Genomic DNA, 11,168 nt, shown 5'->3' on the forward strand with positions numbered 1-11,168 from the left:
TGATCGTAGCGAGCAGGACTGGCTGGAATCTTGCATTGGGTGACTGGTAACCCTTAGCACATGTGGGAAAAGGGGACCTGAAGGACCGAGTGATCCGCTTCTGGGGAGCCTGGAGCAGTTGAGGGGAGGGGTTGGAGGTGGTGCGTGCTGACCTCAGTCCCTGTCTGCAGGTGGCCATGGTGGCTGGCCCAGCCCGCTAGCAGGCCACCATGTCCCGTGAGGCGGGTGTGTGGCGTGGGGGCACGGGGACACGGGCACGCAAGCCCAAGAAACCGCACTACATCCCCCGGCCATGGGGCAAGCCGTACAACTACAAGTGTTTCCAGTGTCCCTTCACCTGCCTGGAGAAGTCCCATCTGTACAACCACATGAAGTACAGTCTCTGCAAAGACTCCTTGTCCCTGCTCCTCCACTCCCCAGACTGGGCCTGCCGCCGCGCCCCCACCTCGTCCCAGCCCGATGCCACTGACACCCCCACCGGAGCCAACCTCAGCGTCCCCAACACCTTCTCCCTGCACCACTTCGACGGAGGCCCCAAGCTGAGGGCTGAGAGGGCTCCGGGAACACTGCCCACCGCCACCAGGGCCTCCAGCAAGGGCCTGAGCTCCAGTAGGCTCTTGCCCAAGTCATGGAAGCCTGGAGCGGGTGGGGACACGAGGAGTAGGGCCATGGGGGACGTGACTGCCGAGGGTCCTGAGGGCCCTGCCCTCTGCTACCCACCCCCCCACTTCAGCGAGTTTCCTGAGGCCCAGAACTTCCCACCATCACTATTGGGAATTAACTATCAGCTCAGCCCAGGACTCTTTCCCTACCTTGGGTCCTCCCTGGCCACTGCCCACATGCCCCTCTTGGCCTCAGCCAGCCCCCTACTACCCTCAACCCCTGCCTTTCCAGCCCCACAGCCCTCGGAACGCCCGACCCTGGCCCCCCGCCTTTACTACCCATTGTTCTTGGAACATAGTCTGAGGCTGCCAGTTGGCAGAGCCGCCCCCACCAAGCCTCCCATGGCCCCCAAGGGGGCCCATGGGACTCCGGCCACTGGGGTGCTGAAGGTGTCTGTAACCAGGGCGGGGGGATCTTGGCCCTGTGGCCCCCCGAGGGATCCAGGGCAGGAGGGGGAGCTGGAGCAGACTGTGGAAGAAAGCCCGAAGAGGAAGCTACCCCTGAGAAACAAGCTGGAGTTCCAGAAGATTCCAAGCTTAGCCAAGTTTGGTTACCAGAGGAGGTGGGTGTCAAGAGCCCCGATTCTGGGGAGAGAGGGCCCAGTCCACCTGTGTCTCTGCGCCCCCATCCAGTCGGTAGCCTGATCCAGGAAGTTGAGGCTGGGACTCGGGTAACCTCCTGACTCACTCTTCACCCCTAGCCTGCCGCCTGGTCCCCCAGCAATGCTCTGGAGAGAAGACAAAGAGCCCTTGGACACAGAGACTCCAGTCCAGCCGCTGCGAAGTCTGGGACCTGGTGGCCCTGGGCGCGTGGGGGAGGACTTGACCCAGGCCCTAGGTGACTATGTACATGTGGAGCAGCTGGTGCCTTCGGGTGGCCTGGCCCCACGTCCCCTTCAGGAGCAGTTGGGTAAGATCCGCCAGGAGCTGCTGCACATACACCGGGCTTTGGAACGTGCTGTGCACCCCTCTGACGCGCCACTCGACCTCTCTGTGAAACGGGGGTCCATCAAGGGGCCTGAGCCACCTGCAGGAGCCTGGGGGGCGCCTGAGTCGGTGCCTCCACTTAGCCAGGGGACTCCTGAGCTGCCCTTCTCCAATCACACCACTAAGTGTGAAGCTGACTCCAGCGTCCCACCCCCGGGCCTCTCCCTGCCTGTCTGCGAGGATATCACTCCCTGTGGTGGGTGGAGCACCCTCGGTGCTGCAGGGGGCTCCCGGGCCCCTGAGGCTGTCCCTAGCTTGCAGATGCCCCGGGGTGCTGAGGTGTGACCCTTCACCAGATGCCCTGATACCCTACTGTCCACAGCTGCCCACAGAGTGTATCCCCGCCCTGCCCCTACCCCCAAAAGGGGACCTGTCTGGCCTCAGCATGCATCTTGACAGACCACCCACGGGGCCCTCTAAGGGACATGGGGGTCACCATTTATTGCTCACAGTCCTGGATGTTGAAATAGAAACCACTTCACCCACCCTCTGGCCTTCTCCTTCCAACACCAGACGTGCCCCCTTATAGCAAACAGGTGGGGTTCCCAGGTGGGCTGGGCCCCTGGGTGTTGGGGTCCCCTGGGTGTCCCCACATATAGACTATGTCCCTGGGTGGGTTGGGCCCCTAGGAGGTGGGGTCCCTGGGTGGGCTGGGACCCTGAGAGGTGGGGTCCCCGGATGCACGGTTTCTCCTGGCAGGCTACTGGGCACCCATCTCTGGATTCTCAGGTTCTCTGGAGAGGTCTGGTGAGTCAGGGAGGGTTCAACCTCGGCATCAGTGTTGGACATTTTCCTGGGAAGGCTTGTTCAGTCTGTGGGTGGTGGGGTAGGGATGCCTCCAGCCCCTATCATAACAGAGCTTGAGTCCAGCTGGAGGCTGCCCCCGTCCCAGCTCCAAGGCCTGGCTGCTCCATGTAGCGTGGCTGTGCTGGACCCCCGCCAGCCTCTACGGTTACCATGGGTCCTGGTGGCCTTCACAGCTGGCTGCCTCCAGCCAGGCTTAGACTGGGGGGTGGTAATAGGGGGTGGCACCCAGGAACCCTGGGGCACAGTTGATCCCCCTGTCCCCGGGGAGCTGGGCCACACCCACCAAACCCACCCTGGACTGGCCCCTGGAACCTTCTCCTGGTTGTGCCTGCTCCGGGAGCTGGGACTGGGCTGACCAGGTTGGGGCCAGTCTGCACAGGATGCGGCTGCCCCATTACCTGTGATAACATCATGCCTGCCCCCACCTAGAGGCGTCTCATCTCAGGTGCTGGGGAGCCAGGGGAGGGAGACTCGGGGCCTCAGACAGGCCATGGGCAGTGCCAGGCGGGCAACCTGGATGGTGGGCTGGTCTGCCAACACCCTCCTATGCCTACTGCCTCCATTGTCTTGGAAATCTACGTGCCCCCTGGGCAGACGGGTCTGCACTCCACTCTTCTCAGACAAAGGCTCCTTACCCAGTGACTCAACTGAGGGAGATGGGACAGTCCCCAGTAGCCCCATCTGTGATAGCGGGTCAGTGGAGGGCCAGCCCCTTCTCTACCAGTGTGTGAGCACAGGAGTGGGTCAGAGGGGCCATGGGGAGCCATCTGAGTAAGGTGTACGGGCTCACCTGTAGGAAGAGGGGGATATCCAGGGCCAGGACAAGGCAGTGCAAAGGCCCCGAGGCAGCACTGGGGACCTGGGGAGGTGAGCAGCCAAGTGGCACAACCCAATCGTCCATTTTACATCTTCCTTTGGGAGCTGCTCAAATGTGGCTGCTCCCTGAGCCTGCCCTGCTCCCCACAGTGCTCATGCCCCCGCTGCGTCCCTGTCCCTGTGGGAACCTGCCCGAGCTCCTCCCTCCCTTAGGCTCCTGCTTCCAACAACAGAGGCTCCAGGGCCTTTCAGCCTGGGGACCAGGGAGCTGGCTCTAGGTGGGAGATCTCCCCAACCCCTTGGGGGGCAGGCAGGAAGGTCCACCTGTGAGGTCCTGGCTGTGTGTGTGTGGGTGGCCACTCGCCCCATGAAAGGTCACTTTCCTCGAATGAAGGAAGAGTTTGAGAAACATGACTAATCGGTCACTTCTCTGCACGGGACACTTGGATGCCATGTGAGAGGCAGAATTCACAACTCTCTCCCGGGTCCCACCTGTTTCATGGATCTGAGGAAAGGGTGTCGCTGAGCTCAGGGACTGGACCAGGACTCGGAACCTGGATGAGCTGAGTTCCAGCTCTGACTTGGATGGTTCCTGCCCATCGAGTGGGAAGGAGGCCAACCCCCTGGGACACAGACAGGACTATTCTGCCACGGGAACTGGGCCTACATTCAGGGCTTGACTCCATCCTGGGAGCCTCTGCCAGCAGCTGAGCTGTAAGACCAGCGCTGAGAAGAGCGAGCCGTCCACCTGCTGGCCTGGACTGCCCGACCGCCACCCACCCTTGACTGCATCTCATGCTGGACTGGCCTGGAGGCCCCGCCCCCACCCAGTGGCCCCAGCTGCTGGGGCTGAACTGCCTCCACACGCCTTGTGATCTGCCGCGTGCCCTGCCTTGCACTGGGGGCTGGGGGCTTTGTGGCGGAGGATGTGGCTGGTACTCATGGTGGTCAGTGACCTAGTACAGGGGATGGGCCAGGCCCCTCAGGGCTGCTGGCTGACCGTGGACACCTCCCTGTCTCTCTGACTGCTGGCTGTGGATACCTATGGCAGACTGAGCGTCCTGGGACAAGCAGTTTCACCCTGAGCCCTGCCTTTGAGTCCTTGGCTCCCACCTCTGTGAGTGAGGGGTGTGGGATCATGTGACTGTTCTGCAGCACCCATCATCCTCAGGACAGCCTCAATGCCCCAGGGCCAGCTCCCTGGAGAAAGGGTCACGGCTGCATCAGTTGGTGACCTCTGAACATCTCAGGCTGACTCACCCCTCACCCAGGAGGACTTTATCCAAAACCACACATAGGCTTCCCCCCTCACCTTCCTCGCCCCTCCACAGCTTCAGTTCAGGAGCAAGCCTCACCCAAGAAGGCCTGCAGGCCAGCCACTGCCCTAATCAGACCACCTCAGGCAGGAAGGGTGCGGTTGGGTTGGGAGGGCTTGGTGACTTCAGCAGGGATCAGCTCTGTGGTATCCCCCAACATCAAAGGCACCCAGGGCGCCAAGCCTTAGCAGCTTCTCTGAGGTGGACAGAGGTAAGGGGGGGGGGGCAGCGGGCAACAGGGAGGAGAGGCCCTGCAGGTCCCAGGAGGGGCACATGGCCAGGTTTGGAGACCCAGTGTGCCTTCTCTTATGTCAATGGAGGCTAAACAACTTCAAGCCACAATACTCCACCAAGGGACAGGGGGAAGGCGGTGGAGGTTCAAGGGACACCCAGGAGTGTTCTGTGGAGGTCCAGGCAGGATCCTGGTTCTAGGCAGAAGAGCCAAGGAGAGGCTGTACCTGGTTTCTACAGGGTCAGGTCACTGGGGTCTGTGGCTTCGGCCATGTCTCCATGGGCTCCCCAAAAGTTCCCAGCCAGCAGGAATGCAAACATATAGTAGTTCTCAATAAAGTTACCTGTTTCTAACGAAGGTGGAGTACCGTAACCTACAGCAAGGGTAGCTGCTGTCCCTCCTGATAGCCGATGGTAGCAGCATTCCTGGGGTTCTCTCAGGCCCCAAGGCCGGCTGGTGTGGCGCTGTGAGTTAATGTGCCAGACTGAAAAGCCGTTTGAACTGCAAGGTCGGCAGTTCAAGTTCACCAATGCTCCTCGGAAACCATGTACAGGGTTACTATGGGTCGGAATCGACTCGACGTCACTTAACAACAACAAGGCAGGCTATGTGAACTTGGGGGGCCCTCTGCCGGAAGCTATGGGAGGGGGCCAACCTGGGCCTAGGGGGTCTTGGGTGCTTTGGGGTCAAGGATCCCAGGCCAGACCCACTCTGTCGTCAGACGGCACTCCCTCGTCTCCCCTCGCAGAGCTCACTAACTTCCTCTTTGAAGGACAGATGAGGCGACCCCACTTGATAGTGAATATCACCTTCTGTTCATTGTCAGATTCGCCCCGCCCGTGCCACAGATGCAGAAGCAGGGCTCAGGGAATTCGGCGGCCTCAGGGACCGGGATCGGGAATGCGAGAGCAGGGTCTGCAGTGCGTGCAGGGGAGAGAGGGTTATGTCACCGCTCCGGGCGGGAACGTGGCGCGCGCGGAACGCTCGGGAGCGGCCGGCGGGCAGCCCGGGCGTCTTTGGGAGCAGGACCGTCGCCCGGCAACAGCAGAGCCGGCGGAAATGGGGCTTGTGTCCCACAGCGCGGCTACGGCGGGGCCGGGGGTCGTGAACGCCGCCCTCCGCCCGGGTCCGCCCAACGTGGTGCCCAACCCTATTCCGACCCCGCCGCCCGAGGGCGCAGCCCCGGGGAGCAGCCGGTGAGCAGAGGGGATGAGTAGGTCCCGCGGTGTGACCTTGGGGTCAGCGGGTCCCGGACACCCTGGCTTCGGCGGAGGGGAGGGGGCGCAGACGGCCTCTCCGAGCCTCCGTGTCCTCCTCGGTAGAATGGAGTCGACACCATCAGCTGCTCAGCAGCCCTGAGATTGAAGGACGAGGGAGAGAGGGTCCCAGCAGCCTTTCCGCTAGAGCCGGTAGGCGCTCTAACGGGGTGCCCCCAGCCGTCCTGTGGTGGACCCTTAGGAGGGGGCTCTCAGGGCCCACGAGACCGGCCGTCCTCACTTTACAGTTGTCCCGATGTACAAAAAAGGGCAGAAAACAATCATAAAATTACACCCCGTCTGAGACGGTGGAGGAAGTATTGTGTACAGAATGATTTGAAAACATACACAACCGGGCAGAAGACGAGTTCTTGTAAGCTCCTGAGGAGCAGTGGACATGGAGGCTCCCGGGAAGAGGGGAGGGGTCCCTGGCCAGTCCTAACTGGGCTTTTCCTGGGATCTGTTGGTGCCACGCGGGAGGGGCTGCCCTCTGGACTGCAGGTCTGTCGGGCAGAGGCAGCGCCTAGATTTCTTTCCCGGGCTGCTGGGGGCGTGGGCTGTCTTCACAGGGTCTCGTTCCTCAGGCGGGTGCCCGTATCTGTATCCCAGCGTTTAAAGATGCTCACGTTTCCCGAGTTCCTGACCGGCTGCTGCTGCTTTCTCCCATCCTGCACTCCTCTGCTATCGATCTTCCATGGGCTTTCATCTTTTCCTTCTCTGATCCCCGCAGCTGGCAAGCGAGCCAGCTCTCCTTTTGTGCTTCCTGCACCCCCAGAGGCTGAAGTCGGGGATGGGATGGGAATCTGCCCGGTAACTGTTGAAGACTTCTTTCTCCCCACCCCCAGATAAGACCGAACATCAGCTTCCGAGCACCAATCTTTTCCTCATCTCAGATGCAGGAGCCTTTATTTTTTTTCTTTTGGTAAAATTTCTTTTATAGGAAGCCCAGTATCCACAAAGGAAGTGCAGGGTTCACAAGGCGGTGGGACGGAAAAACCAGCTCCCCAAGACCGTGGTCTTGAGGCCATCTGAGTTTCTAGTCTGATTTAGACCTCAGGCACCAAGTCTGGAGGGGTCTCCTTCGCTTGGCCTGGAGGATTGCCTCGCAGCTCTGGGGAAGGGTCAGGGAGAGATGTTTGGTCATTGATGGTGGCCACAGGGGCTGGTGTCCACCCACTGCCTGCCCTCTGTGGTCATTAGGCAGCCCCACCCAGAATGCCTCCTTTCTGGTAGAAACTACATCCTTGAGAGACCCTCCCAAGTTGGCTGACAGGCCCAGATGCTCCCAGGTCCTGGTCTGAATGACACATAGATTGTGTCTGTCAGCCCCTCTGCAGGATGGGAGGTGGAGGGAGAGAGAGAGTGTGCATGAGGCACACATGTGTCTGCGTGTCCTTCAGTCCCTCCTGAGCACCAGGACGGGGGCCAGCTGCAGCACGAGGGTGGAGGCCCTACTCAGGCTCTTTGCTCTTTGCAATGGGTGCCTTCCACCGTAGGGTCCTCCCGGTGGGCTGCTGTCTCAATGCAGAAGGGCTTGCCGCTGAAGGGTCCACAGGCTCACGTGTTGGCTGGAGCAGGCTCAGGGCTCCCTAATTCAGTCATCAAGACTGCTGCAGGAGGCTTCTGGATGAGACTGGGGGGAAGCAGTGTCTCGTGTCTCAGCTTGAGCTTCTGGGAGAAATGGCCCCTTTCTCCAGACCCCCAGGGACCTGGGAGCCTCCCACTCCTGTTTCTGGAGTGTTCCATCTAGGAAAGCAGGCAGACCGAGGACTGCACCCTTAAGGAGGTGCAGGCCACACTCACTGGTGGAGTAGTGGTCAGCATTGAGGTGCGAGACCCCCAAGTGCAGAGGCAGAGGATTGGCCTGCATCCTTGGGGCCAATGGTGAACAAGTCATGTGAGCTGCCCTAGGTGGGTGTGCTGCATGGACGGTGACTTACTGGCCACATGCCTTGGGCAGCCCAGGCACAGGTGGCAACTGATGTGGGAGCCAGGATGGGACATTGATGAGAGTCCAGAGGGGCAGCGCTTTGTTGGCCCACTGAGGAGAGTGGTAGGTGTGCAGGTCCATCCGCTGCCCCAAGTGGCCCTTGGCTGTCTCGGCCCCTTGGTGCCACCTGGCCAGTAGCAGAATTGTGATTGAGGCCCCCTCTCTTCCAGGGTCCCTGGCATGGTGTTCAAGGTCTTCTTCCCCACGTGCTGCACGTCTGCGGACAGCGGGCTGCTGGTGGGGCGCTGGGTCCCAGAGCAGAGCAGCGCAGTGGTCCTGGCTGTGGTGCATTTTCCCTTCATCCCCATTCAGGTCAAGGAGCTTCTGACCCAGGTTCAGCAGGCCAGCCATGTGGGTGTGACCGTGCTGGGCACCTGGTGCCATCGCCGGCAGGGGCCTGAGGAGGGCCTGGGCCGTTTCCTGGAGGGACTGGGCACCATCTTCTCTCACGATCCCTGGCTGCAGCTGTGCCGACAGCGGGGTGGCACCTCCTGGAGCTGTAAGGCTGTCGGGCAGCCCATGTCCCCTGGTGTGCCCAGTGATGACCAGGTCCTGCTGGTCTTCTATGACCAACGCCAGGTGCTACTGTCACAGCTACACCCACCCACAGTCTTGCCTGACCGCCAGGCTGGAGATGCCCCGGCCAGTGCCGGGGGCCTGGCTGCCGTCTTCGACACGGTGGCCCGTAGTGAGGTGCTCTTCCGCAGTGACAGGTTCGACGAGGGGCCTGTGAGGCTGAGCCATTGGCAGTCAGAAGGTGTGGAGGCCAGCATCCTGGTAGAGCTGGCCAAGCAGGCCGCCGGGCCCACCTGCATGCTCGTCAGCTGGCTGCTTTCACTCCTCTCAGCTGTTAGCACCTGCCGGTGGGTGCCTGGAGAGGGGTGTGGAGGCAGAGCTTGGCCCACACTGGGGCCCTTCCTGGGGTAGAGCCAGGCAGGTGGACCCGGGGAGGGGAATGGGTCCTGAGAGTGAAGGCCGACGGTAGACGCAGCATCTGCCAGCCTGTAGCTTAGGAAGTGGCTCTGAGCTCAGCTGCTAGGCCAGCAGAGAGGGACCAGGGCTGGGCTGCAGGTCTCTATCCTGGTACAGCTGGGGGGTGGGGGGCAGCTGTGACAGAGCCCAGGCTCTCAGTCCACAGGAACTTTCCTTGTCCCCTCCAACACCTGCCTGCCTCCGGGGATCCCTCCCTGTGTCCTGGAGACAGCTGTGTGCTCTGTACCAGGGAGCAGAGCATGTCTCTGCTGAGGTGTTTCTGGGGGAAACGCTCCTCAGAAGACCCAGGAAAGTCATAGGGTGTGCCCTGAGGGTGTTGTCACGGTGGTAATGTTTAATGTTTTGTGCTACAAGCTGTCGGCACAGGAAGAACCCCGTGGCCTTATGCCTTCGCCAGGACAGCCCCGACCTCCACAAGGGTCTCTCAGCAGCGCTATGCTGGTTGGCTTCCTCCTGGCTTTGAGGGGAGGGTCACTGCATACTCTTCACCCCTGGTCACTCTGCCAGAGAAGAAGACTTCAGAATCTTCTGGTCAAGCCACCCCCACCTACCCCTATTCCCTGGTCTGAGCACACAGTGGGTTGGCGGTTCTGCCTGTTCTGTGTGACTTTTAGTTCCCTCACCTCCAGCCGGCTCTCCCCTCATCTGCAGACTGTTCCGGTTGTGGCCACTGTCCTTCATCTGCAGCAAGCTGTCCACCTGTGAGCAAGTCCGGCACCGGCTGGGACACCTTTCTCTCCTCTTCAGCATTCAGGGTGCTGAGACCCCTGCCCAGCTGATGAGGTGCCGTCCACATTCATCTCGGGCTGAGAGCTAGGGGCCCCCTCATGCCCACCTCGGCCACTCTCACCGTCTGTCTGGCCCCCAGGAAAGCCAATGTGTTCGTCTCCGTGTTACTGGATGTGGCCCTTGGCCTGATGCTGCTGGCCTGGCTCCATGGGAAGGACCACATTGGGCAGCTGGCTGACACCCTTGTCCCCGTGGCTGACGTGAGTGGGGTTAGGGATCTCTGCTGTGTTAGTTCTCCCTGTCCGAGGACTGGCCTTGCTCAGTGACCCCAGGAGCCATGGACACATCCCCTACGAACCCACCCCATCCCCAGCAAGACCCAGTCTGCTCTCCTGGCTCTGGTGTGTCTAGGCCTTTGGGCTCAGGGTGGGGGAAGGGTCTGCTTCACAGCCCATGAGCCCCCACAAAGATCAGGAGTACAGGAAGGGCTGAGGAGGGGCTTGACAAGCCCACCTGCTTGCCTGCGCTTGGTGTCGGGACATGTCTCCTGACCTTCCTTTTACAAAGTGCTCAGGAACATAAATATTTCATTTAAAAACGAAAGCGTCTTCCTGCTGCCGGCATACCCTTTAAATATTAAACAAGCTCTATTTATAAAGAACGTTCTACCTTCTCCGCCGCCAAGGCTGTGTCTGATGTGGCCACGAGGCCTGAGCGTGGCCAGGAGCAGCGGGCAGTTGAGGAGGGCTCACAGATGGGGCGGGGGCTCACTACTTGGCCCTGAGCTGCTTGCTTTTGGGCAGCCACCACAGCTCTCGTGTGCTTCAAAGGTCTCCACTCTGAAATCCTCGTCTGTCCTTCTCTTCTGGAGAGTCCTATCCTGCTGCCTGGGCCTTGGACACCTCGTGACCATGTGGGCTACCGGGGCAGAGGAGACTCCCTGGGAGTGAGGTCTGTCTAGGTTAGCAGTCTGGCTCAGCGGCCAAGGGTGAGGGAAGCAGAGGGACACCTGGGCACTGTGAGTCCACTGCGGACTCCTGGCTAAAACAGGTTCAGAAAGTCTCCCAGCCCTGTTGCCCTACCTGAGTCCCAGATGCCCCACTATGCAAAGGGCTCCTTGACCAAGGGGACTGGCCAGGGTAGGGCCTGGGTCCCCACCTCCACTCACTTGTCCCATGGTTGTAGCGTGTGGCTGAAGGTCTTCAGCACCTGCTACAGTGGCTGATGGGTGCACCTGCTGGACTCAAGATGAACCGGGCACTGGACCAAGTGCTGGGCCGGTTCTTCCTCTATCACATCCACCTGTGGATCAGTGAGTACCTGGGGGGAGTGAGGTAGGGCTGTACCATGTCCACCTGTGGGTCAGTGAGTACCTGGGGG

At 60.9% G+C, this 11,168-nt stretch overlaps 2 protein-coding genes across 2 annotated transcripts in view; both read left to right on the forward strand.

Moving 5' to 3' along the window:
• The first annotated feature begins 209 nt into the window (after nt 1–209).
• Nucleotides 210–4,776, forward strand: LOC102827228 (chromosome unknown open reading frame, human C16orf11). The gene is made up of 4 exons (XM_006873918.1): nt 210–1,225; nt 1,364–1,928; nt 2,886–3,054; nt 4,604–4,776. The coding sequence occupies exons 1-4, from the start codon at nt 210–212 to the stop codon at nt 4,774–4,776; spliced, it is 1,923 nt and encodes a 640-aa protein (XP_006873980.1).
• A 3,470-nt stretch (nt 4,777–8,246) lies between these two features.
• The window catches only part of PIGQ (phosphatidylinositol glycan anchor biosynthesis, class Q), a 5,541-nt gene continuing 2,619 nt past the window's right edge, over nt 8,247–11,168 (forward strand). Inside the window, exons 1-4 of the mRNA XM_006873834.1 lie at nt 8,247–8,929; nt 9,711–9,842; nt 9,928–10,048; nt 10,974–11,100. Coding sequence (XP_006873896.1) covers nt 8,247–8,929; nt 9,711–9,842; nt 9,928–10,048; nt 10,974–11,100 — 1,063 coding nt within the window. The remainder of the gene's footprint in view (nt 8,930–9,710; nt 9,843–9,927; nt 10,049–10,973; nt 11,101–11,168) is intronic.

This window comes from Chrysochloris asiatica, unplaced genomic scaffold, assembly GCF_000296735.1.
Source record: "Chrysochloris asiatica unplaced genomic scaffold, ChrAsi1.0 scaffold00257, whole genome shotgun sequence".
In the NCBI taxonomy this organism is placed as follows: domain Eukaryota; kingdom Metazoa; phylum Chordata; class Mammalia; order Afrosoricida; family Chrysochloridae; genus Chrysochloris; species Chrysochloris asiatica.